Source organism: Triturus cristatus, chromosome 5_2, assembly GCF_964204655.1.
Source record: "Triturus cristatus chromosome 5_2, aTriCri1.1, whole genome shotgun sequence".
Classification (NCBI taxonomy): domain Eukaryota; kingdom Metazoa; phylum Chordata; class Amphibia; order Caudata; family Salamandridae; genus Triturus; species Triturus cristatus.
Window position 1 is genome coordinate 307,978,250 of NC_140588.1, and position 25,300 is coordinate 308,003,549.

The 25,300-nt window shown below is 47.3% G+C and overlaps 1 protein-coding gene across 2 annotated transcripts in view; it reads left to right on the forward strand.

The window, feature by feature from the left end:
- The window catches only part of DROSHA (drosha ribonuclease III), a 533,090-nt gene that overhangs the window by 311,738 nt on the left and 196,052 nt on the right, over positions 1–25,300 (forward strand). For both annotated transcript variants that reach the window (XM_085607071.1, XM_085607072.1), the window contains exon 16: positions 186–293. In XM_085607071.1, coding sequence (XP_085463197.1) covers positions 186–293 — 108 coding nt within the window. The remainder of the gene's footprint in view (positions 1–185; positions 294–25,300) is intronic.

The following is a 25,300-nucleotide window of genomic DNA, read 5'->3' on the forward strand; positions in this document are numbered from 1 at the left end:
AAATGCATCGCAGAATTACTCAGAATTAAAAAATGTCATGCTTTATCTTTATCGTTTTGAATAGAAACTGGAGCATTAAGTGCTTTGTTTTTTTGAGTTTTTTTTCCATACCTGGACTCCTTTAATTACGTGGCCTTGGTTCTTTCTTGATATGACTGAATAACGATGTCCTCCTTTCACTGCAGGAAGCGCTGCAGAAAATAAGACAGAAGAACTCAATGAGACGTGAAGTGACCGTGGAGTTGGAAAGCCAAGGATTCTTCACGACTGGCCTTCGTGCTGATGTCTGCCAGGTACTTACAAGTAGCATGAACCCACTCAGCCCTTAGAGGCCTGCTTATTTTTAAATAAATTCGAACAGCTCTGACATTGCTGGGTTTCTCCACATACCAGGTGCGTTTGTGGAAATGCTGTTCACTTTCTCTGTCAGTTTTTCTCCAGGGTAACCTTGCCAAGTCCTCATTGTTGTCCGCAGTAGCGTCACTAGGGTTGGTGTCACCCAGTGCGGGTAACTCATGGTGTCACCCCCTCACAACTTATCCCATGAATCCATGATGGACCTCCTCGAGGAGATGTGTTCATCTGTGCGGCACCCACGGAGGGGGTCCTTCTTCTTCTTCTGGGCGCTTTCCAAGCCCACTCCTCTACACCGGAGTCTAAAGCACTGCAGAGGTGTTACCCATCCTTTCATAACTCCTCCCCTTGCTCCTGGCCAACATAGAAAAGTCTTAACCACGCGCTGGAAAATGTGGAGTGTGGCTTTGACGCATTCCTTCGAGGCGGAGACGCCTGCCCCATTCCAATGTGTGGCACTTCGCATCATGCTCACCGGACCTGACTGGAGTTTACTTAAATAACAGTAGCTCTGCACCCGTCAACGGTTACAACAATGCCAACTGTCTTACCAGGCACAGTGTCATTGCTATTCATTCTGCTCAAGACATCACTCAACAACTTTCTTTTACACGGAAGACGAGAGGGCAAAAATGTTGCTACATAAAAAAATACAGGGCACAAGTAAATTGTTTGAGAGCTTGTAACTCTATTAACCAATTGGTTTCCATCACCAAAGAAAGTTACATGATAAAAACAAATGCTACTTTTTAATTTATATTCAGAAGTGCAGAGCCAGTGTTCACCTTTCTGACTCTTCCTTTTCAGTGCATTATTTCTCACGCACTGAGCAGCAGTGCCACTCGTTTTGACACAGGGGTGCAGGTGTATGTGAGGCCACTGCAAATGGCTACTTTTGTTGAATACGCACCTATTAGGCTTTTAGCGCAAACAAACATTTTATATGCTGCACCTGAGTCATTTCACGCCATGAGGCGCGCAGGAAGAAAATGGGAAGAAAATATTAAACCAGCTGGTGCCTAATGAGTCCTATTGACAACCGCCTTGATACTGTTCCGAAAAGCACTAGGGACATCAAGAAGGACCCCGGATGGTGACCGTCAGCAAGTTAAAGCAACGTGTTTGCCTCAGGCTGGAAAGTAGCTCATGGAGTCTTCTTGCAGAGAAGAGCAGCAGCCATGGTAAAAGGGGGAAGTAGAAAGCAGCAGATTAGAGCTTGTGCGAAGAGGAGCACAAAGAAGGGTGCAAAGGGGCCAAAACCCCAGGACGATTATTATAGGAGAGTTCCAGCTGGAATCTCAGGGGGCTCAACATTTGACTCCAGTGCTATTATGATAGCAGATAATGACAGTAACAGGACGTCAGAGAGGTGGTCGAGAGCCCTCCCCGATAAAGAGGGGCTTAGCATCAGTAATGAAATGGACTTGGATGCCCCCAACGTAATGAAAAGGCTCCAACGTATCAAACAGTCACTAAGAATAGCGTCAGAAGTTGTGATACCTACGCAGCTCACATACAGGCTTGATAGAACTTTCCTCAGGTTCATTAGTAGTGCCCTGTCAAGGGGGCAATAAACCCATTTAGTCGTCTACAAGGATGTCGGGCTCCAGGTCCCCACAACAAGCTCGACACGGTGAAATCACTGTAGAAATACACACCAAGGATGCAGTGAGTGTTCTAATGGACCCAACTGAAACTATCCCAACCAGCCCCTTGACATCAAGAGACAACTGTATTGAGCTGAGTGGAAACAGACCTATGCCGTGGTTGGAGGTGCAATAGCAAGGGGCTAGTCTGCTCAGTATAACACACACACATCTGACGTCCCATGACAATTTCCAGGAGACCAGGCATGAAAAAAGCCAAGACTTGCACAAACACCAGGATATCCTGCTGTCATCAATTAATGCCACACTTTTAGAAGCCACTAATGCCCTCACTTGGCAGTCACATAAGCTGGAGGTCCAAAGGGACATTATGCAAACTATAGCACTGGCCATCGCTAGAACACTTGGAAAAAAAGAGCTACTCCAAAAGACTGCCACTACAGAATCATAATGGAGAAACTAGCAACGTTGCCTGAAGTTTTTACATCTATGATTAAGGACCTGAAAAATCTCCTTTAACCAGCTGTGCCAAAACAACCATAGAAACAAGTATAGAAACAGAGGCAATATTGCAAATGATAAGGAGCTCGAAATCCAAATAAGGGCAGGGAGCCAGAGAGAGGAGGGGTCCCTGACGGAAGCCCAAACATCAGATACCCATCACCAAAATGACTCAAAGGTGCAGACATCCTTGCCAAACAGAGCCAGCAGCAGTAACAACAATTTAATGTTGGCTAGCCTGAATTCAGAAGGCAATATTGTTAGCATTACGAATATATAATTAGCATTAAAAATAGCACAAGCAACATAAGCAAAAAAAAAAGCAAAGATAGAAGAATCATCCAGTATAAAACTCTTTCCCATATTTGACACAAGAAGGGCACCCCGAGGGTCACAAGAGATCCTGAATCCACGGCCGTAGAGGGGGAGGGTCCAGCCCCAAGCAAAATGTCAGCACGAAAGGATTCTATGCCATCTCAAGAAGCAGATGGTCTGGGCCCAGGGTAAGTAAGAGGAGGGAGAATAGGTTCAGCCTGTCAGGCTATGCAGGAAGATCTAAACAATTCGAAAAGAAAGACCTCTGGGCTAGTAATAATACATGGTGAGTTGCCACACAGTGGACAGGAAGGTGTCAGATTGATTGATACCCAGACGGAAAGCACGGCCCAAGAACTTCCAATAAACAAAGGGCATACTTTCAAACACTGCGAAGGGAAGAATGGGGGTGCCACCAGAGGCGTAGCTAGAGCTTGTGGCGCCCAGGGCTATCCCTCAGATTGCCGCCCCTGGGGAGGGGGGGTTGCTTGGGAAAAAGGACGGCGAGCACTTGAAAGAGGCCCGAGTGACACATAGTATCGCCGCTAATAGTTACCTCGATCATGCAAGTTACATGCACCTACATGACACGGTCCAGGGCTACACAGTTGAATACACCAGTGACTGTCAGTAAAAAAGAGAACACACAGACAGCATGATCTATCTGGGGACTCAGAAAAATCGCATGTGGCATCCATCAGAGAGCTGCGTGAATAATTACCTGGTAATCCCTTCAGCACAATGCAAACATGCATATACATGACACTGTTAAGGGGTTCCATCATCTACAGCTGACATTAAATGACCATTCATCATGGTCCCCCCATTAAAGCAGTGCACTTTGTGATCTGCATGGTACATGTTCTTTGCAGCAGGCACAGTAACCCTCTGTGCTACCTTTCCAGGAGTCAACCCTTCCACTAGACAAAACTCCGATCTCTCTCTAGGAAGAACATTAATCAGCAAAGTTATCATGACATTTTTATTGTTTCTGAAAATTGCTGGAGGCCTTGAAGGAGGCAGCAAGTTTTTTTAAAACCATAATATACTTGTAAACACTACGCACCCACCCAAAATAGGTACCCAGTGCGGTCACACCGTTCGCATCGCCCTAACCTGCTCAAGGTTCATGTGACCTCAGTGACAGAGTCAAAGAGACTGGATCACTGGTGCTCTAGGGTGTGCTGCTTCGTAGGCCTGCCCGCAAGACTGGAGATGAACTTCAGTATGGATTGTGGTGGACAGGCCTTCAAGGTCAACCCACAATTGACACCACTAGGGTACACCTGCTTGTGCTAAGACATCAAGCCTTCTAAGGTCTAGTGGGGCCTTCTAAGGTCTAGCATGGGAATGTGCTCCCTCAGTAGAGTGGTCTGGTGGACTGGTCATGAAGGCTGAACCTGGTTCCCCAGTTCCAAATTCGACAGCTCTGGCCATAGTGCCACAACCTCTCCCCCACTGAACACCATACTTCCCCACTGAGAGAAACTCGCACTGCCTTCAGCTATAACCTAATTGTGCCCGCTTTAAACACTTGGATGTGGCTCAATTCAAATTATGCACTTGTTAAGAGTAATATCCTGCCTAAAAAAAAAAGTAAAAGCAACCACTCATAGGGAATGCAAGATTAAGTAAAGCATGTGAAATGTAAGCAGAAACAACATGGTTACCTTAACGATCTCTCACTCACTATTCAGAAATCAGCGAGTGGTTTTACCTGAAAAGTTAAGGACATGACTAGAGGGCCCTGAAGGGAACCGTATCAATGTCCATTGCTTATATCCTTACAAAACGTTAGCAGTATGGTTTAAAAAGACCACACCCATAAACACAGAGCCATGGTACACATTTTGTTTTCCAATCCACCCATCAACCAAGTATTGCAGTACCTCCAGGAATGGTACACTTTCCCACCTGGGAACAACAATGCTGTTCAAAGAAAGACGAGAAAACAAAACTAGCGCTTCACTGGCAAACTCTGTAAAGTGATGCTGATTTATTTGGATGTAATAAAAACCAATCTGTCTTGCTTTATTTAGTTATGTATTTATTTTTCATATTTAAAACCTATTTCTCTCCATCCCGCTGCACTTTGGAATAGAAAAATGTCAGAAAAAGGACATTTCTCGCAAGAGTGTTTTTCTTTTTTGGATCCATTTCACCGGGAAGCAACTAAATGAAAGAAGGAAAGATAGGTTGTGAACCGTTTCTTCAAGTCACGGTTTTCATTAAGTGAGGAGCAAGAAAAAAAGAGAGGGAATAATAGGAAGAGAGGTGGGGACAGCTGCCAGCACAAAATAAAAGAGGACATTGCCCGAGTCCTATTCCTTCTCTGCCCATCCCCGAACGTCCACGAAAACAAGCAGAGCCTTATCTAAATGCCTTTGTCCTCCCCCACAATAGTGCCGCCTGGGGCGGAGCGCCCCCACCCTAGCTACGCCACTGGGTGCCACTTACCAGCTGCAGAGGAAGACAAGTGGGCACCTGGCGCTGCAAAACCCCATGGGCAGTGATGAAAATGGCGGGGCCGGGAGCCACGTCACGTGAGTGATGTTTTGAACATCGTCTGGACGCCCAAGTCGTAGCCTAATTGGACAATAGTCTTGGCCGGCGGCTGGGTAAGGTTCGACAGACAATAATATTATTTAGCATTTTGGTGCCACGGACTCCGTGACACCAAAATGCAAAATAATGTTACTGTCTGTCGAACCTTACCCGGCCGCCGGCCAAGATTATTGTCGACACGAACCATGGTGTCACCCCATGCGATGGTGTCACCCAGTGCGGTCCGCACCCCCCGCACCGCCCTAGTGACGCCACTGGTTGTCCACCCTTGTTTTGATGCCACTTTGTGCCAGCTGATGGCCAGTTTGTCTTGGAGTGATTAATTAAAAAACAAAACACAAGAAAAGGAGGATTAAAGCACACTCTAAAGTAAGGAATGGCGGGTAGCAGATTGCAGCTGCCAGGCCCTTCCAAATAAGGGGAAAAATATTTTAAAAAACGAGATGGGTGGGAGGAACATAGAAAACCTGTTGATAGAGGGTTTAAAGCAGGTTTGGCAACTGAATGCCACCAACCAAAAGGGAGGGACCTGAACAGTGAGTGGGGGGGGGGGATGCAATGGAGGAGCTGAGGGGGAGGAGAAAATAACAGCAATAATAGCTGAACCAGGATGTGGAAAATGAAAGAGGCAGTGAACAAACTTGGGGTAGGGGAGGAAAGATGAACAACAAAGTGCATACTTTGGGAGGTTAGGAGAAAAGCATGAGAGACAGAAGAAGAAAACACATGAACTCCAGTGGGTTGCAAAAAGAAAAAGCCCAGGATAGTTCCTTGAATGTAAGCACAAGGACACGTCATTCAATAAAAAGGATGTGAAAGAAGCTACACTACAGGGTAGATACAAACACAAGAAGAGGTACGAAGGCCATTGATACAGAAGCTAACGAGATAAGAAAGCCAACCAATCTTGATTAGTGGGCTGACCCACAACCACACTCTTCTATTGGTATTGTACACAATACGTCTATTGGCACCAGGCAGTTAAATGCAGTCTGTAGGTGATATCTACATGCTGTAAATAGTTTAAAATGTTTTTATTAAATTGTACTGTACACAGCTACTTGTTAATGCATGTACCAGCTTAGCACTGCTTCATCCTAAGAGAGAATGTATTTCACAAAAAATGTCAGCCCGAAAGGACTAGAAATACTGTGTTTGAGGCATGTGTGCTGTAGATACACATGCATTGCATATTCCTGCCATCTAGTGTTGGGTACGGATGTTTGCAAGTTGTTTTTCTTCGAAGCAGTCTTTTAAAAGTCACGAGGTAAGGTGACTCCTCCTTTCGTTGATAGTGCGTGTGGGCATCAACTCCATTGTTAGATTGTTTTTTTCTGTCATCGGGTTCGGACGTGTATTGATGTGCTCCGGTTCAAAATTGTACTTCGGGTTCCCCTCGACGCGCAATCCTCTCTACGGTACTGTTTCCATTCCCATTTCCCACTTCTCCTCGTTTCATTTTGACAACGGAATCGACTTTTCGATCGGAAAGATTAGTGGACGGCCCTCTGGCTTAACCACGCCGAGTCAGCTCTCCGTCAATGGATCAGACTCCGTTTAAATACTGTCCTCGGTGCCACACAAAGTATCCACACACTGACTCACATGAAGTGTTCAACTTGAGCTTGTCTCCGGAGCACAAAGAAGAAACCCGTGACACTTCTAGATCGTTCCGATCAAAGAAAACTCTTCGGGAACGTCGTGCTCGACGTTGAGAAATGCAGCGTCAAAGCATCGAAGACACACTGGACATCTTCAGTCAAGATTCCGGACAAGAAGACAGCGATGCATCAGCGGCAGAGGAGGAGGAGGCCTTCTCCGAACAAGACTCAGAATCGGAGTTTGAGATAAACCTCGACGCCGAAGAACTACCGTAGGGACAAGTTGACGTGAGTACAGAAGACCCCTTGCCCCCCAAAACTCCGAAAAAACACGAAGCTTCGACACCACTTATTCCTCTTGGCTAAGGTCGGCACTGAGACAATGATTTTGATGCCCCACCTCCAGGCCCAGCTCAAAAACAGCCAGTCAGGCCTTCCGGCTCGGTACCAAGTCGTCAAAAGACCTCCTCGGAGCCGAAGCCCTCCGGTTCCAACACAAGTCCGGCTCGGAGCCAAAATCCTCCATGCCGAAACCCAAGCAACCTTTGGAGCCAACACCGTCCGTGCCGAAAGGCCAGCCTCTACTGGCACCGAATACACCAGCACCGAAAACTTCGGCACTGAAACACAAAGAGACCCCTTCAGATCCAAAAGTGGACATTATTCCATTAACACCAGATCCAAAGCAAAAGAAGCTATATATTAGCCCCAAGACTGGCCATATTCACACCAAGCCTACTCAAAAACGTAAGCCTCAGAATGAGGACACTTCTTACAAGATCCCTTTGAAGAAAAGATCTGTGGCTACAAGTCCTTTCCATCTACCATCACCTCCACCGCCGCCTCCTCCACCTGAGAATCCTTTGCAGATTCCACCTCAGGATTCCCCACAATCTCACCATGATAATGACGATGCAGATTGTGTGGGGATAAATCTCCCAATAGATTCATGGACATATTACACAATTGATCCCCCAGGTGATAATGATCCAGACCTTTACCCAGCCAAACCATCTCCTCCAGACGACAATGCATCCCATCAAGAACTCATTGCCAGGGCAGCACAATATCATGGGGTGGCACTGCACAGAGAATCACTAGAAGATTTTTTGTTTGAGACTTTATCATCCACACACAGGTCATAACAGACACTTCACATGCTTAAAGGCATAATGTGACATGCTGATGAGATTTAGAGTTTATTAAAGACCCAGTCAAATCACGCTTCTTGACTCCTAGGGTGGGCAAAAAATATAAGGCCTCCCCTACAGACCCTATATTTATCAAGGGCCAGTTGCCATTAGATTCCCTAGTAGGATCTAATGTTCGTGAGCGGGTGAATTCTCAGACATCAGGAGATGCTCCTCCGCCTGATAAAGCGTCCAAAATAATTGACACTTCTGGCAAGCGCATAGCTGCTCAAGCTGCGAATCAATGGCGCGTTGCGAATATGCAGGGTCTTTTTAGCCAGATGCAACAGGGCGCACTGAAGTGAAATGGACCAATTGCTTCAATATCTCCCAGACGAGCATAAGGCTAAGGCACAGGACTTAGTAAATGAAGGTAAGCTTATTTCTAATTCCTCTATGCATTGTGCTATAGATGCTGCAGACACCGCAGCTAGAGCGGTTAATGCTAACATCCTGCTCATGAGACACGCTTGGTTAAGGATTTCAGGTTTTAAACCTGAGGTCCAACAATCAATCCTTATCACACCCTTTGATAAGGAACACCTATTTGGTCCTATCGTAGATCAAGCGTTGGAGAGAATGAAAAAGGGCACTGAGGTAGCCAAATCTATGGGAGCACTCCAGTCTCCGTCCAACAGAGTCTCCTTTCGTCGCTCCTTTTACAGAGGAGGGTCCAAAACCCCATCCCCAGTTCAAAATACCTCAACTTATAAAGGTAACAATCAGTCCTCTTCCTGCAGAGGATTTTTTTGAGGAGGTTATAGAGGCAACAACTTCAAGGGTAGGTGTACGGGCAATACACCGTGTAACTCCCCTTCCCCCAACAAACAGTGACTTACCCACGTTTCCCCCTGATTACACCACACCTGTTGGAGGAAGACTTCAACAATGTCTCCCCATTTGGCAGTCTATAACAATAGACAAATGGGTGCTTGGAATTATCCAACATGGTTATTGCCTGGAGCTTACCAGCAATCCCCCAAACATTCCACCTCAATCTCACAAGTTGTCTCCAGAACACATACACTTGCTAGAACAAGAGATCCAGTCCCTCTTACTGAAAGAAAGGGGCAATAGAGCTGGTTCCAATACAATACCAAGGCTCAGGGATTTACACTGTGTCCTTTCTCATCCCCAAAAAGGACAGTTCCCTAAGGCCTATTCTGGATCTCAGAGTTAAACCGTTATATACGGTCAGAGCACTTTTACATGGTGACGCTTAAACAGGTGCTCCCGCTTTTACAAAGCAGATTTTATGTCTACTCTAGATTTAAAAGATTAATATTTTCATGTTCCAATTAATCTGGTTCACCGCAAATACCTCAGATTTGTGATAGCAGGCAAGCATTACCAGTTCAAGGTGCTTCCCTTGGGAGGGACTACAGCGCCCAGAGTTTTTACCAAATGCCTGGCAGTAGTCGTTGCTCATCTCAGAAGTCAGCAGATTCACATCTTCCCCTATCTAGATGACTGGCTTATCAAAGCCAGCAATCACCAGAACTGTCTTCAGCTTACAGGTCCCAATAGATCTACTTCATTAACTGGGCCTCACCATCAATGCACAAAAATCTCATCTGAATCCTTCCCAGATGCAGTCTTATCTAGGAGCCAGTCTAGACACAGTCAAAACTCTAGCAACTCCCAATGTAGCCAGAATGCACAATATTCAGGCTACAATTCTGCAGTTTCAAACCAACCAAGCATTACCAGCCAGGGTGCAACTGCTGGGAATGATGGCGTCTTGCAGTGCAATTGCACCCCATGCAAGGCTTCACATGCACACCCTACAAGACTGCTTAGCACGTTAGTGGAATCAATCACTGGGTCTGTTAACCAATCTAGTGTTGGTAGACGAGGGTGCCCATCGCTCTCTGCAGTGGTGGAACCCACAAAACATATCAGCCGGCCGGCATTTCATTGACCCTGTTTCACAGATCGTGCTAACAGCGGACGCATCTCTTAACAGGTTGCGGTGCTCATCTCAAAGATTACACAATACAAGGCCTGTGGAGCAACGAGCACAAGACTCTCTACATCAACTATCTAGAGCTTTTAGCTGTTTTTCTACCACTCAGAGCTTTTCAAACTCACCTCATAGCCAAAACTGTCCTAGTCCAAACCGATAACATGACAGCAATGTATTATGTGTAGAAGCAGGGGTGGGACGCTCTCTCCAACTATCAACACTTAAGCCATTTGGAATTGAGTGATCATCAGAAGATTTAGCTTCTGGCAGAACATCTCCTAGGAGTCAACAGTCAACCCAGTAGAAGAAGATATCCCATTCACCCCCCAAGTTTTCCTTCCTACCTTTCAACAATGGGGATTTCCACACATAGACTTATTCGCCTCAGCCGAAAACGCAAAATGCCCAAATCTTCGGCTCCAGGTTCCCACACCCGCTCTTAAAGGGTAATGCCCTATGAATGAACTGGTCAGGAAAATTTGCCTATGCTTTTCCACCTCTCCCGCTCATTCCTTGTGTGGTTCGGAAACTCAGGCAAGCATCCCTCACACTAATTCTGGTAGCTCCCAAATTGGCCCGTCAACCATGGTACACCATCCTGTTGGGGATGTCACTAGTTCCACATCAAAAACTGCACCTTACCTCCAGTCTCCTCACACACAACCATGGAGAAGTCAGACATCCAAATCCCAAAGAACTGAATTTAGTGATCTGGCTCCTGAAGTCATAGAGTTTGGTTATTTAAATTTACCACCAGACTGTATGAATATTCGAAAAGAAGCACGAAGGCCTACCACCAAAGCTTGCTATGCAGCAAAATGGAAAAGATTTGTTGTATATTCCAATAACCACAAAATCAATCCTTTAGATGCTACTATACAAAACATTCTTTGTTACTTGTTACATTTACAGCAAACCCGACTGGCTTGTACGTCTATTCGTTTGCACCTTGCAGCAGTAGATGCATATTTATAGAATAAGCAACATCTGTCACTATTTAGAGTTCCAGTAATCCAGACCTTCATGGAAGGCTAAAAAAGAGTAATAGCGCCAAGGATTCCTTCTGCCCCAGTGTGGAATATCAACATTGTTCTCACAAGGCTCATGGGTCAACCTTTTGAACCATTGCACAAGTGCCCTTTACAATTCCTCTCATGGAAAGTTGCTTTCCTCTTTGCCATCACATCACTGAGGTGAGTTGGTGAGCTACAGGCATTAACTTTAGAAGAACCTTTCTTTCAGCTACACAAAGATAGGTTAGTTCTCTGCACCAACCCTAAATTCGTTTCCAAAGTAGTTTCTGCTTTTCATATAAACCAATCGGGCGAGTTACCAGTTTTCTTTCCTCAACCTGATTCAGTAGCAGAACGCGCTCTTTACACGCTTGACGTTAAAAGTGCTTTACTGTACTGCATAGATAGGACAAAAGACTTTTGTAAAATGAAACAACTGTTTGTTGCATTTGCTTCACCACACAAGGGCAATCCTATATCTAAATCTGGTATTGCCAGATTAATTGTTAAATGCATTCAAAAATGCTATGCTAAAGCCAAAAGAACTTTAACCATACCCCCTAGAGCGCATTCCACTTGCAAAATAGGTGCTTCTGTGGCCTTTTCGGGTAACATTCCTTTAGCTGACATATGTAAGGCAGCTATATGGTCTACACCACACACATTTACCAAACACTATTGTGTGGATGTGTTAGTACGCCAACAGGCTAATGTAGGCTAAGCAGTACTTAAAACACTGTTCAAAACAACTACAGGGTAGCCACCTCTTTGGGAGTATACTGCTTTATAATCTATGTAAAGCATGTGTATTTACAGCACACATGCCTCGAATGGATAATGTTACTTACCCAGTAAGCATCTGTTCTTGGCATGTAGAGCTGTAGATTCACATGCGCCCACCCGCCTCCCCTGGTACCTGCAGTTATTGCAGTTTTTCATTATACATTTATACACATGGACATCTGTATACTACACTTTCTTACTCCATTCTCACCCTCTTGCGGGAAAACAATCTAACAATGCCCATGCGTACTGATCCAGCGGTGAACCAGCCACAGATACTCCAATACCATATACTCACCTGGGCCCATAAACACACACATGCACACACAGGCCAGTAAAACCGCTGGAGTCAAAGTTTGTGTAGTTTCTTGCTTCAAGATTAGTTACCTATCATTCCTAACTAATCTTTCTCTAATCAAAAAGTTCTTTCCTCTGGTCAATGGACCATTAGTTGAACTAGTTGATGGTGAAATGACATGAATTAATTCTCTTAGCAAGGAAATGATCACAGACTCTGGAACATTTTTAAGGCTTTATCTAAATTAATTTCACGTGAACCATTTTCAAAGTACAGTACAGTCTCCGTCACTCACAGGAAGGAAGATACAATTAATCAATCAATCAAACAAATATATCATATTTTGCAATGACGTTGCTCAAAAAGGAGAGGCTAGAGAGAGAAGCACATTCACGAAAATATAATTACCTAGGATGGTGTGAAAACCAACCCCCTGATGGCCAAAGAGCTGGGAAGGGTCACCCGAGAAAGATCAGGCGACAAAGACTTCAGGACAGGAATCAGGACAGGATAGATTACCTCTCTAACACCAACGCTTGCGTAACACCCCTCTCTGACACACTCTTCCTCCTCGAGATTCTTCCGTGATCTTCTTCTAATTTAATTAAGTTTACGTTGATGGTTCTGAAATTCGATTCTTCATCTGCAATTGCTCGTCACTCCGACAGCATCCCGAGCTCTGCAGCATTCAGCGTCTCTCGTGCTAACTAACTAAGACTACCTCAATTATACCTTTCTATATTCATGTACCACCCGTTAATGTTTCAATATCACAAAATTACTAAATCCGATTGAACAGGCAAGGGGGGATGATCATCACACCATGCATATTTTTCAATGTATTCTTTCATTCCATTGTTCAATGATCCCACCCCTTAATTTCTATTCATAGAATTTATTCCGACCCGTATTCACATCTTATTAGACACAAAATTATCATTTTCAAGTGTTCCCATTCATTTCGGAGGACTAGGGGGCTGGTTCCCAGGGTTTGTATCTCTTGCGTCCTTGGACTGCGTTCAAGTGTCACATCACTTCTTCCGGCTCACTCATATCACGCATGTGCGGAGATCAGGTGGGTTACAGACTCCGGATTCGTATGAGAGGCCCACATACAAACTAATAAGAAAGTCAAAAAGACACATTAATTTTAAAATAAAATGGTTTCACTGTATACCACCTATCTCTACTCTAATCCCATTTACGTATAAATGCTTTCCCCGCATAAGCAAAACTGCTTGGTTTAGTTTCAGCAGAGCAGATGCCAAGCATGTGAGCTTTCTAGCAGCCATTTTATTAGTGTTTGTGCAGGCGTAAGAAATTCCCTCCAAGCGACAGTTCGTCATACTACGTAGATGCAGTTGACACATGCCCAGTAAAGATTTCTCGTTAGCGCCCATTTTAGAATTTCGCTCGAGTTACCTATTAGTAAGACACATAGGCAAGCTTTTCTTTCTTTTATGTCTAATGTAATGCGTGTTAATTTACACAATACATAGTTAATACAAGATTAGAAGTTAAATGAGGATTGCTTCCGAGCAAGTCTCTTTTCTACGAGTCCTCGCTCCATCAGCACTATCACCGAAAGGAGGAGTCACCTTACCTCGTGACTAGGAACGACTTCTTCGAAGAAAAACAACTTACAAACATCCGTAACCAACGCTAGATGGCAGATGTGAATCTGCAGCTCTACATGCCAAGAACAGATGTAAGGTAAGTAACATTGTCCTACTGCTGTTTGGAGAGTTTCTCCCACTACATGTTGGCCTTTTTCCCACCTGTGACTTTGTAGGAAATACTTTCAGTAGTCTGTCGAATATTACCATTTCATTTTCTTTTTGTTAACTCTTTACCACAAATAATTTATTCATATCACAGTGATTTGGTAAACTAATAAAGCAACAAGAGCATTCCCATCTATGATTTAATTTAGCAGGAGACCTGTATCCAATTAAATTATGTAGAGAAAAAAAGCTAAATATCGTAGATGTTAGAACTGGGGGTCTCTAGTTGACCAAATAGGGACCCTTGCTTCTAAGTCAGGGAAAGGGGATTACACTACTGGATAACCCCTGCTCACCCCCTTGGTATCTTGGCACGAGCAGACAGGTTTATCTCAGAGGCAGTGTGTTAAGCATTTGTGAACACATACAGAATACAGTGAAAACACTATAGATGGACACCACACAAGTTTTATAAAAATAAGTATTCTTTATATAGACTTAACACAAGACTACAAACGACAAAAATCCACAATACTGTACTTAAAATTGACTTAAATATGGTAGAATTAACTTAGTTCAAGTTGATGGTAAATGCGACACAGTCCTCCAAAAAGTACCTGGATGCCTAACTCAAAATAAACAAAAGGCTTGCAGCGTTGGAGATGCGTCTGTTCCTTGCTTCGGGGGAAGACGATGCGTTGTGCCTCAATGCTTGCGCAGAGTAGGGGATGCGTCTTGATCCTTACTGGAGATGATGCGTAGATTCACGTGCTACAATCCAGTGCGATGCGATAAGATGGCGCCCTTGATGCGACGATGTTGAGACGATGCGGGCACGCCCTGGCAGCCTTGCGGCGACTCTGTACTTTGGAGCCGCGACTCCGATGATGCGACGGTGTCCCTCACGGTTGCGACGCACATCTCCGGTGATGCGACAGCAGACAGCTGCGACGAAGACACGCTTCTAGGAGATGCGGCGGCGCGCTTCTCCGGCGATGCGACTGCTACAGCTGCGGCGGCAACACGCTTCTTCTTGTTGTGTCGCGCTTCCAGCTCCCAGCGACATGCAGGCTTCTGCAGATAGAATTCCCAGCAAGGAAATTCAGAGGGGAGCTGGTGGTGAAGTCAGTTGTCCCAGAGACTTCAGCAGGAGGCAAGTACAAGTTCAAGCCCTTGGAGAAATATTCTGCAAGATGGTGAAGTACACACAAAAGTTCCTTCTCCTCTCCTTGGCACCGAATACACCACTGTAGGCCAACCCAGCACACTGGCAGGGGGGCGGTCCACTCCTACAGCTTCCTTTGGTTCTTCTCCTTGGCAGAGGTTTCTTCTTGTTGTTCCAGAAGTGATCTCAAGTCTTGGGGCCCCATATTTATACTACTTTTCTCTTTGGTTCTCTGAAGGCAGAGAGACCTTTGCCTAGTCCAAACCAGTTCTGGTCAGTCCTGGAGCACGCTGTTTACATGACTCCTTTCCTTTCACAGTGCAGGGCAGAGACATCAGACGCACCACAGGAGGTGGAACCAGCATTGTTGAGGGAAGGCACAACCCTATTCAGGTCCCAGGTGCAACTCCTCCCACCCATCTACATGCAGATCTTCTATTTAGCCCTGTGCTGACTCACCCTCTCCCCTGGAATCCCCCAGCCCCTGTCACTCACAAAACCAGACACACAATACACAACCTACCAGAGGCAGGCTTGGACAGTTGAGCAAGAAAATACCTACTTTCTAAAAGTGGTATTTTCAAACACTGAGGGCCTCATGTAGGTAGCCAAATACCGGTCGGTAACGGCCGATTTTCGGTAAATATGCCGTTACCGACCGGTATTCAGACAAGTGAGATGTAGGAGTCCAAAAACCACTTTTCGGTAAATATGAGGCGGTAAATACCGATTCATATTTACCGAATTCCAAAATACCGATTCAGATTTACCGAATACATAATTAACGAATCGGTAAATATGAAGTGGTAAATATGAAGTGGTAAAAATTAAAATGACATGTAGGAGCACTCGGTAATTAAGAAATCCCAGAAAATCGGTAAATAAGAGTCGGTAATTAACACGGATTGAAAGCAGGTGGTAACCATCAACAGTGCAGATAAGCAATCCCAAAATGCAACAGCGTGGACAACCTGGCCGCTATGTACGTCATTGCAAGGCGCCTACGTCTACAGGCAGCAGGACTGAGGGTTTGGCGACGGGAGGAACGCATCCACAGACAGCGCATCACACTATTCCAGCTGACTGATGCAGAGATACATGAGAGGTACAGGCTACACCCCGAAACCATCATGGACTTAATCAGGGACCTGCACCCACTCCTGGACCAGCCAATACGAAGGGCGCACGCCATACCCCCACATGTGCAGGTGCTCTGCAGCCCACATCTGTTGGCATCCGGCAGTTATCAGGTGGTGACAGCTGCGGTGGGTGGTGTATCCCAGAGTTGCCTGTCCCGTTCCTTCAGGAATTTCCTGGATGCCATGATGCAGAGAATGCACCACTACATCAGCTTCCACAACACACAGGCTGAACTGCAGAAAACTAAAACTGACTTTTATCACATGGCACAGTTCCCCCATGTCATTGGCTGCATTGATGGTACACACATCCCACTCTGTCCACCAGCTGACACAGAGCACATCTACAGGATCAGGAAGTCCACCCACTCCATCAATGTGCATACCGAATTGAATGATTTTGTGAATGGTCCAGTGGGTGGCAGAACCAAAAGGTGGGCGTATGCTATCTACAACGAAGTCTGCAAGTTGTCGCACAGTGAGGCGGCTTCCAGATTGAGAGATATTGACCAAGCAAACATGGAGAAGGCTTTAGCCGTTATAGATAATAGCTTAAGCACTCTCTCTTCTAGGATTCATACATGAGACAATAGGCACATGCAAGTACACGGCGCATGCAATGTACAAGCCCCGAATTTTGCGTGCGTCCTACGAGGTATCCCAGTGCCTGTGATTACACCTTCTATCACTCTGCTTGCAAACGGTATTTATTTAATTTTGAATAATGAAGCTTGCTGCGGGATGTGAGTGGGAATCCCGTACATAACTGTCTCGCATGAAGTTGTCTGCTGCAATACTGTTCTTTTTCCACCCCCGCATGTGCGGCTGGATGTTTCCATCTGGCCTTCGATTCCAACCTTGAAAGCAGAGTTCAACAAGTTGAGCAGAATAGAGCGCTATTGTCCTACAAAGAGGTGCCTTTGACTTCCTCTCGTGAAACATTTGTCCTTCACGTTGCTAATACGCGCACTGAGGTACAGGCGCCTCTGAATACTGACCTCCCCCTGCATTTCGGCTCTTTGATCCAAACTATTTTCAATGCCTCGTCCACGACCGGCCTGGCTCATTTTTTTAAACATGTGGCCTCGGGTCTCGTGACCTCTTTCCAAACTATTTTGTGGTGTAATTCCGGCATTTGTTCATTCACTTTTCTCGAGCATCTTTGGAGGTGTCCCGCTGCTCCTGGTGCTAGTGGCAGGTGTGCTGCTTTTCCTTTTCATACTCCGGAATGGCTGCTCCTTCTGTGCCACACGAGTACCTGTCCCGTCTGCATCTTCTTCGTGATAGGATGCTTGACTTCTATGGTACTTTGCCATTGGCGACTTTGAGCCTGGCTTATGGATTATCCTTCAGGTATTCCTACTTCACCTGCGTACAACCTGTATTTCACTGCCTGGATTGTCCCTTTGAATGGCCTCTGGATTTGTGCTTGACCAACATGGTGTCTCCGGTGCCGGATTTCGATCGACTGATGAGGCCCTTAGTGTCTCACGAGTTGTCCTGTTCTGGTGTCCGGATCATGGCGTGTGGTGCGGCGCATGGTATCCTGGGTAATTGGGACATCTCAGCGGCAGCCTACGACTTCTTGTCTATGAGCTATTTGGAGGAACATTCCGGGTGCCCTCTGATTGTGCTACAGGCTCCGTTGGTTGGAGAACACGTATGTTCCTTTTCTTTACTTAATTGGATGGCTGAGACTTTCAGTGGCCCTGCAAACGATTTTTTGTTGGAAGCCGTGGCCACATATGCTGCCTATACATTCATGGATTAACTGGATTGTCGTCCATTGCGCCTGTGCTACTGGACAGCACCCTGGCGCAACATTTATTTCTTTTATTTCTCTTTTTTCTCTTCCTGATGGTCGGCTTGAGTTTTTTACTATACTTGCATTGTGTTTTTTGGAATTTTATGCTGCAATTAATTGGACTTTAGGACTTTGGCGCTGCATTGGTTACGCCTTGTTCTGCTCTGACGAAACTGGACTCTGCGTTCTCTCTTTTCTTGCCTATTACATATTGCTTCGCTCAAGGGGGCGTGTAGTGAGTTCTCCCTGAATACGTACATACATTGTTCAGTTAGCATAACCACGTTGAATGTTATGTGGCCATCTTTTTGTCTTTGCACACGACACTGCGTTTACATGTTCTTTCTTGAATAAACTGCTGACTCAAGACTTCCTTCAGACGAGTGCAATCTGTTGTTACCATCCCAAGCTCTGCGCAGCGACCTTGGTCTGTACATGCTGTGACACACAGTCTGGAATTTTACACAATGCATGTTTTCCACTCTAGGTTGTTCGACCCACTATTTAGCCATGACACACGCGCAGCTGCAAATACATGAAAGTTGGTGCTTTTCATGTCACAGACATCATGTTTATTATTCAGACCGAAGACGAGCCTTCCTGCGAGAAGGCTCCTGATGCTCCTGTGATGTGATTTCACTAAGCTGATTTTTGAGGTATGGGGTCCCCCCTTCACGCCTAAGGGACCTTCTATTATAGCATAATTATGATATTAGCTACTTAGTAAAGGGAAGGTGGTAGTATCCTCGGTATTTTCCGATTCGCTAAATACCACCTCGGTATTTTCCGATTCGGTATATACCACCTCGGTATTTACCGATTAGGTAAATACCACCTCGGTATTTACCGATTCGGTGAATTCCGATTCGTGATTACCGAATGTTACCGAATCGGTAACTGTTACCGAATTTTTACCTACATATAACTTACCGATTCTAATTTACCGATTCGGTACGGCTCGGTATTTAAGAAACGGTAAAATTTATTTACCTACATGAGGCCCTGAATGTTAAAACCAACTTCACTAAAAGATGTATTTTATCTTTCTGAGTTCAGGCATACTAAACCCGAATTTCTACCATGTTTCCTGAGTCAGTTAGGATTATAAGATGTAATAATCAAACTGCCCATTCTGGCCTATGGGGAACAGGTAGCCTTGCAATAGTGAAAAACAAAAATGGCTGTGATTCACTATTAGGACATGCCACACACACACACCAGGGCATGGCCTACCTTATACTTATAATGCACCCTTCCCTTGGGCCTACCATAGGGGTGTCTGATATGAAGCTAAGGAAAGGTTTAGGGACTGGCAAGTGGGTGCACTAGAGCAATCAGCATGGCAGTACCAGACTGCACATAGTCTCTGCAATGGCAGACCTGATACACACTTTACAAGCTGCTTCTGTGGGTGGCACAACCAGTGGTGCAAGCCCACCAGTAAATCAAATAACCCAATCGTGGAGTCACTAATCATTACATCAATTTAACATAGGGTGCACTTGCACTGTGGCACTGAATGGCAGTGGCACAGTGCCCAAAGCATCTAAACCAGCAAAACCTATCTAAAACAGAGGAGGCAATCAGAAACATTGAAAGGGAGACTCACACCATTGGTACCAGGTCTAACAGTAGACTAATATTAGGTTTTAGTAATGACCGAAACTTCAAAAATAAACATTTCTAAGATTCATGAACCTAGTTTGCAAGCACGTCAGACAGTAACGGAAATTGGATTTTAACCTATTTTTCAAAAGTTTAATAGTTTTAAAAATCTTATTCCTCTGATTGAGTGGAGATGCAGGGGCGCTAAGAAGAGGTGAAATACAACAAAGCCTCATTAACAAGTGAATGGTCTTTTAAATACCTGTGAAGTACTCCGCTGCGGCTGTGTGTGTGCCCGGGAAGCAGTCTCAGCCCAGGGTGACACACGAGGGGTGAGGTGACACAGGGTGACGAGGACAGCAGGGTGTGAGAGCAGCGGGTGAGGTGACAGAGGGAGACGGACAGAGGGAGATGGAGGAAGGGAGACAGAGGAAGGGAGACGGGGACAGAGAGAGAGGGGGACCGAGAGAGAGGGGGGGGGACAGAGAGACAGAGGGAGACAGAGTGAGTGAGACAGAGGGAGACAAAGAGAAAGCGAGGGACAGAGTGAGTGAGTGATAGAGAGAGGGAGGGAGACGAAGAGAGAGAGAAGGAGGGAGAGAGAGAGGGAGACAGAGCGAGAGAGAGAGCTAAATAGAGAGATGTGTGTATGCCGGGTCTGGTGGCTCATTGGACGAAGGCATACACTGCAGGGGCCTGTGTTCAACCTCATGGACATAGTTTTTTTTGTGCTCTAGCCCCGCCCCTCACCCTACTGCCCCCGCCCCCACCGGTGTGGACCTCGCCCATAAACCACACTGTAAATTTGGCCCCCGAGAGAACGTTTGTGAGTACCCATGCTTTAGGTGATACCTAAAACCTGAAAATCTTTTTTAATGTTTTTATTAAATTGTACTGGACACAGGCACTTGCATTATACCAGCCTACCACTGCTTCATCTTAGCAGAAAATGCAGGTCACAATAAAGTCAGCCCGTTGCATGGCTTCCCAGATGATGCAACCCAGAAATTGTTGCACAACTGTGGGAAGCTCTGTTACCTGAATGTTAATGCCAGAACCTAAACCTTAGTGAGAATGGCCTGGGAGAGGGTATTTCATCTCAGAGTAAAATAGTGTTTTCCTTTCTATTTAGAATCACGCAAATCTGTGAAAGATAGTGTGGAATGAAAATAAAGCGCTTAGCTTTTACTTAAGGTCTCCAGTGTTGATATTTTACATACTCACCTGGTGCTATCTAATCTCACCAGAAAATAAAATACACCTTCTAGAGTACCTCATCGTACTTGAAAGAATCTGAGGGGGGAGGTGGAAATGGGAATTGGCAACCATTATCTCACAAACATTGGAATGTTGTAGCTCCGGGCTTTTATCAGCCATTAGAAGCCGGGAGCTACTCCATTGTCTTCAGTGGAGTGCTCAACATTCCAATGTTGTAATGAAGCATAGTTGCCTCAAGCAGCAGGGCAGTGATCTAAAGAAAAAGGCAGGCCTCAAACTGCAGCGCAGCCATTCTCTTATAATTTCCACAGGCCCAGGACTGTACTGATGAGTGGCTCAGGAGTTCCAATATTTATACCTGGTTCCACCCTTTGAAGTAGGGAAATTTATAATCCACCCCCGCATCTGGCTCTGTTTAGTTCCTTCCTTCCACTTTCTTCCCTTGCCCAGGCTCCAAGAGGTCTAGGGTGACAAAAGGCTGGTGGCAAGTTCCTATACGAGTATGCTGGAGGCAGCCCTTTGAAATTTAAGTATGACAGGCAACAACTCTGCTCATCCCATCCTGGAAAGAATGACCCTTTCCTAGCTACACCTAGGTCCTATTGTTCACTGTCTGGGCCCAATGCACATTCCAGCTGTAAACTCCTAAAACGCCTCAAAGTTATGGGCAGGAAAATGCTAACTGTCTAAAAGTGCAAAAAGGATGGAATGCTGAACCAATTGAACCCAGTCACAGATCTAGGTTAAGTCCATTGTTTTTTTGCACGCCATGCTGCTCCAGTTTAGAACCAGACATATGCAAAACAGTCTTGACCCTTCTCCTCATGGGAACAGTCCAGCCCAAACTGTTGGTCCTGCACTTTTCACCCGAAGTGGGATAGATGTTCCCAGACGTGGGTTCCTTGTTTACTGTGCCACTTGATTCAAGCTAGCCTGGCTAATGAGGGGTCTTTCCCCGAAACCGGTCCCAGGATGCTTGTTTCCGGTCCAGGGAGGACCTGGCTTGGCAGTTCGGACTGGACTGTTCCCATGAAGAGCAGGGTCAGTACTGATTTGCATATGGCTGGTTCTTTTTTTTTTTTTAACTTTATTTTTCGTTTTAATACAAACAGTCAAATTGCACCCCCCTCCCCCCGACATCAGAAATAAGCAGTACATACAGGTCCAAGCAGCAAGCATATACATATGTAGTACCTTGGAGTGAGGCAGGCCACCGGCCATAACGTGAGAGTATCCGGGACAGCCCCGCTCAGTGCCGCACAGGATCAACCTCGCCTTCATCACCTCCCACTCCGAAGATAGCGGGGAATACAGCTCCCCACTCGTTCCCTCCGACTCACTCTGTGGCGATTGCCCCTCCTCCGCCAACCCCTCCATACACAGAACTCGCCACGCCAGAAGGTCCCCCTGCAACTTCTCGTCCCTCCTAGAGCACTGCATATGTGTTTCTTCCGCCAGCGACCATTCCCTCACATCCCTGAGCCACGTATCGAGCTCCGGGGCCTTCCGACCCATCCAGGTAATCGCGACCCTACGCCTCGCCAAAACCAACATTAACTGCAGCAATTTATAGGCTAGTCTCCGTTTCCTCGGTTTGGGAACCAGGGCTAACAGGCAGTGTAGGGGTGTCCGTTGGATTCGGAGGCCAGTGGCGGCCGCAACGCGGCCCACCACACCTACCCAGAACTTCTCCACCAGCGGGCAGTCCCAGGCCAGGTGTAAAAATCCCGCCCCTGGTGCGCCGCACCGAGGGCAGTCATCCCCCCCTGCCTGTTCCAAACCTACTCAGCGCCTTCGGGGTAAGGTAAGTGCGATGCATGAAATTAAAATGGGTGAGCTTAAACCGCGCGTTACAGGATACTTTCCTCGTCAAGGCTCCGATTCGCGTTCGTTGTCCTTGCTCTAAAGGCTCTCCCAAATCCGCTTCCCAGGCCGCCCACGCCGGAGGCTCTGGGGGAGCCGAATCGCGTTTCATCGCCGCGTATAACAATGCAATTAATCTACGGCCCCGGCCGCACGTCAGGATTACATTAAGAGTCTGCGTCATCGGGGGCATCTCCGGGCACTGCGGCCAGACCGAACGCACCACCGCTCGCAGCCCTTGATAATGTAGGTATTGTCGTCCGCCAAATACCATAAAATTCCTCCGCTTGCTCGAATGACGGGAAGGTCTCCGAGGGGTACAGGTCCGCCAACACTTCACAACCCCCCTCTCTCCAGTCCCGGTATGACACCTGGCACTCTAGTTCCACCATGGGGGCCAGGATCCAAATTGGTAAATCCCTATGAAAGGGTGCCGCACCCAAGACCCGCTCGACAAACCGCTGCCATACCCGTGCCGTATGTGTCACCACGTAGGGCAGCGCAGCGTCCGCCACCGACCCCCGCATCAAGGCCAATTGAAGGTCCGTCGCCGTGGCCCTGCCCGCCAGCAATCGCGTCTCCCACACATCCATGTCTGCAAACTATCTGGCCGCCGGGAGGAGCTGCGCTGCGTAATAATATAAATCGAAACGTGGGGCCTCCAATCCCCCCTCTTCATAGGCGCGCACGACCGTCCTGAGGGCCACCCTACTGCGTCCCCCCACCCAGAGCAAGGAGGTCAGTAGTAAATTAAGGGTCCGGAAAACCCTAGGAGGGAGAGGGCATAGCGTGTTCTGCAGGACGTACAAGGTCCGTGGCAGCATTACCATCTTGGCTACAGACAGGCGTCCCATTAGGGACAGCGGCAGGGCGTTCCAAAACGTCACAGACTGCCGCAGTGAGGTGAGTACCCGATCCATGTTCTGTGCGAGCGCCAATCCCTCCGTGGCGGCCACCTGAATACCCAAATACCGGAAACTCGCACGTTCCCAGCGCAACCCCAGCTCTGGCAGGTCCTCGCAGGGCGTTGCATCAAAGCCCGAAAGCGGGAATATAAGAGATTTACTGCAGTTAATTCTCAGGCCCGACGCCTCCCCCAAACGGTCCAGGTGATGCAGCAGGACCGGAAGTGCCTCCGTCGGCGCCCTCAGATAAAACAAGGCGTCATCCGCATAGAGCGATATCACATTCCGCGTATCCCCCACCTGGATTCCCCATTGCTCCATTTCCGCCCTAATCGTGACAGCGAACGGCTCAATCGCCAGTGCAAAAACTAGCGGCGAGAGGGGGCATCCCTGTCTCGTGCCCTGTCCCAGCCGCCACTCCTCCGATCGCGCAGCACCCAGGCGCACCCTTGCCCTCGGGGCGCTGTATAAAATCTGTATCCACCGACGGAAGTTGGGCCCTAGGCCCACCCTCCGAAGGACCTCCTGTAGGTACGCCCAATCCACGGTATCAAACGCCTTAGCTAGATCGATAGAGACCAACACCGTCCGATCTTCCCGACTCCTCACTTCATGCTGTATGTGGTTCAGGGGTCGGAGATTCATCGCCGTATTCCTCCCCGGGATAAACCCACATTGGTCCTGGTGCACTAAATGTGCCATATGGGGAGCCAGCCTGGTGGCCAACAATTTCGTTAGGATTTGCACGTTCGTATTCAACATGGTGATCGGGCGGTAGGACGACGGGTCATACTTATCACCCCCCGGTTTGAGAATCATACAGATTTCGCCCTGGGCCATGGTCCGCGGGAGTTCACCCCTCTCCAACGCCGCCTGGAACACCTGCAGCAGGAGTGGCGCCAGTTCCTCCGCGAAATCTTGATAAAACTCTGATGGAAAACCATCACTGGCGGGCGATTTAGCACACGGCAAGCGGGCCAGCGCTCCCCGGACCTCCGCCAAGGACAAGCCCTCCTCCAAACCCTCCCGATCCGAGTCCGCCAGAGTCGGCATCTTCAGCCCTTGTAAATATGGCAGATATTGGGCCTCCGAGATATCTGGGGCCGCCTCGTACACCCGCCTCAAGTGAGCCTGGAGTACCCCCAGCAGCTCCTGCTCCGAGCCTACCACACGTCCGGTGGAGTCCCGCAGAGCCACGATACGCTCTGGAGCCTGTTCTCTCCGCAGGATCCATGCTAGCAGCCGTCCCTACTTATCCCCCTCTCTATGGAGGCGCTGCCTATATTGGCCCAGAGTGAACTTATCCAACCTGTCTAAGGTGTCCTGCACCCGTGCCCGAGCCTCCCCTTCCTCCTGCTGTTGCGCCGCATCGGGGTCCCCCACCCTCTGGATCTGCTGGAGGAGGTCCTCCTCCTTTTGTAGGTCCCGGAGAAGCTGTTTCCGGACCCCATAGGTGAGTCCCATACATGCACCCCTCACCACTGCCTTTAGGGCTTCCCACTTCGTGGCTACTGGCAGGTCTCCCTCTCCCCAATTGAGGGCTACATAGTCCCCTATGGCTGCCTCCACGTGCTCCCTCCCCACCTAGTCCCGGAGGAGGTACGCCGGCAGCCTCCAAGTCTGAAGACGGCCCACCGGGGGTCCCCACTGGACCACGCATGCCACCGGCAAGTGATCCGATAAG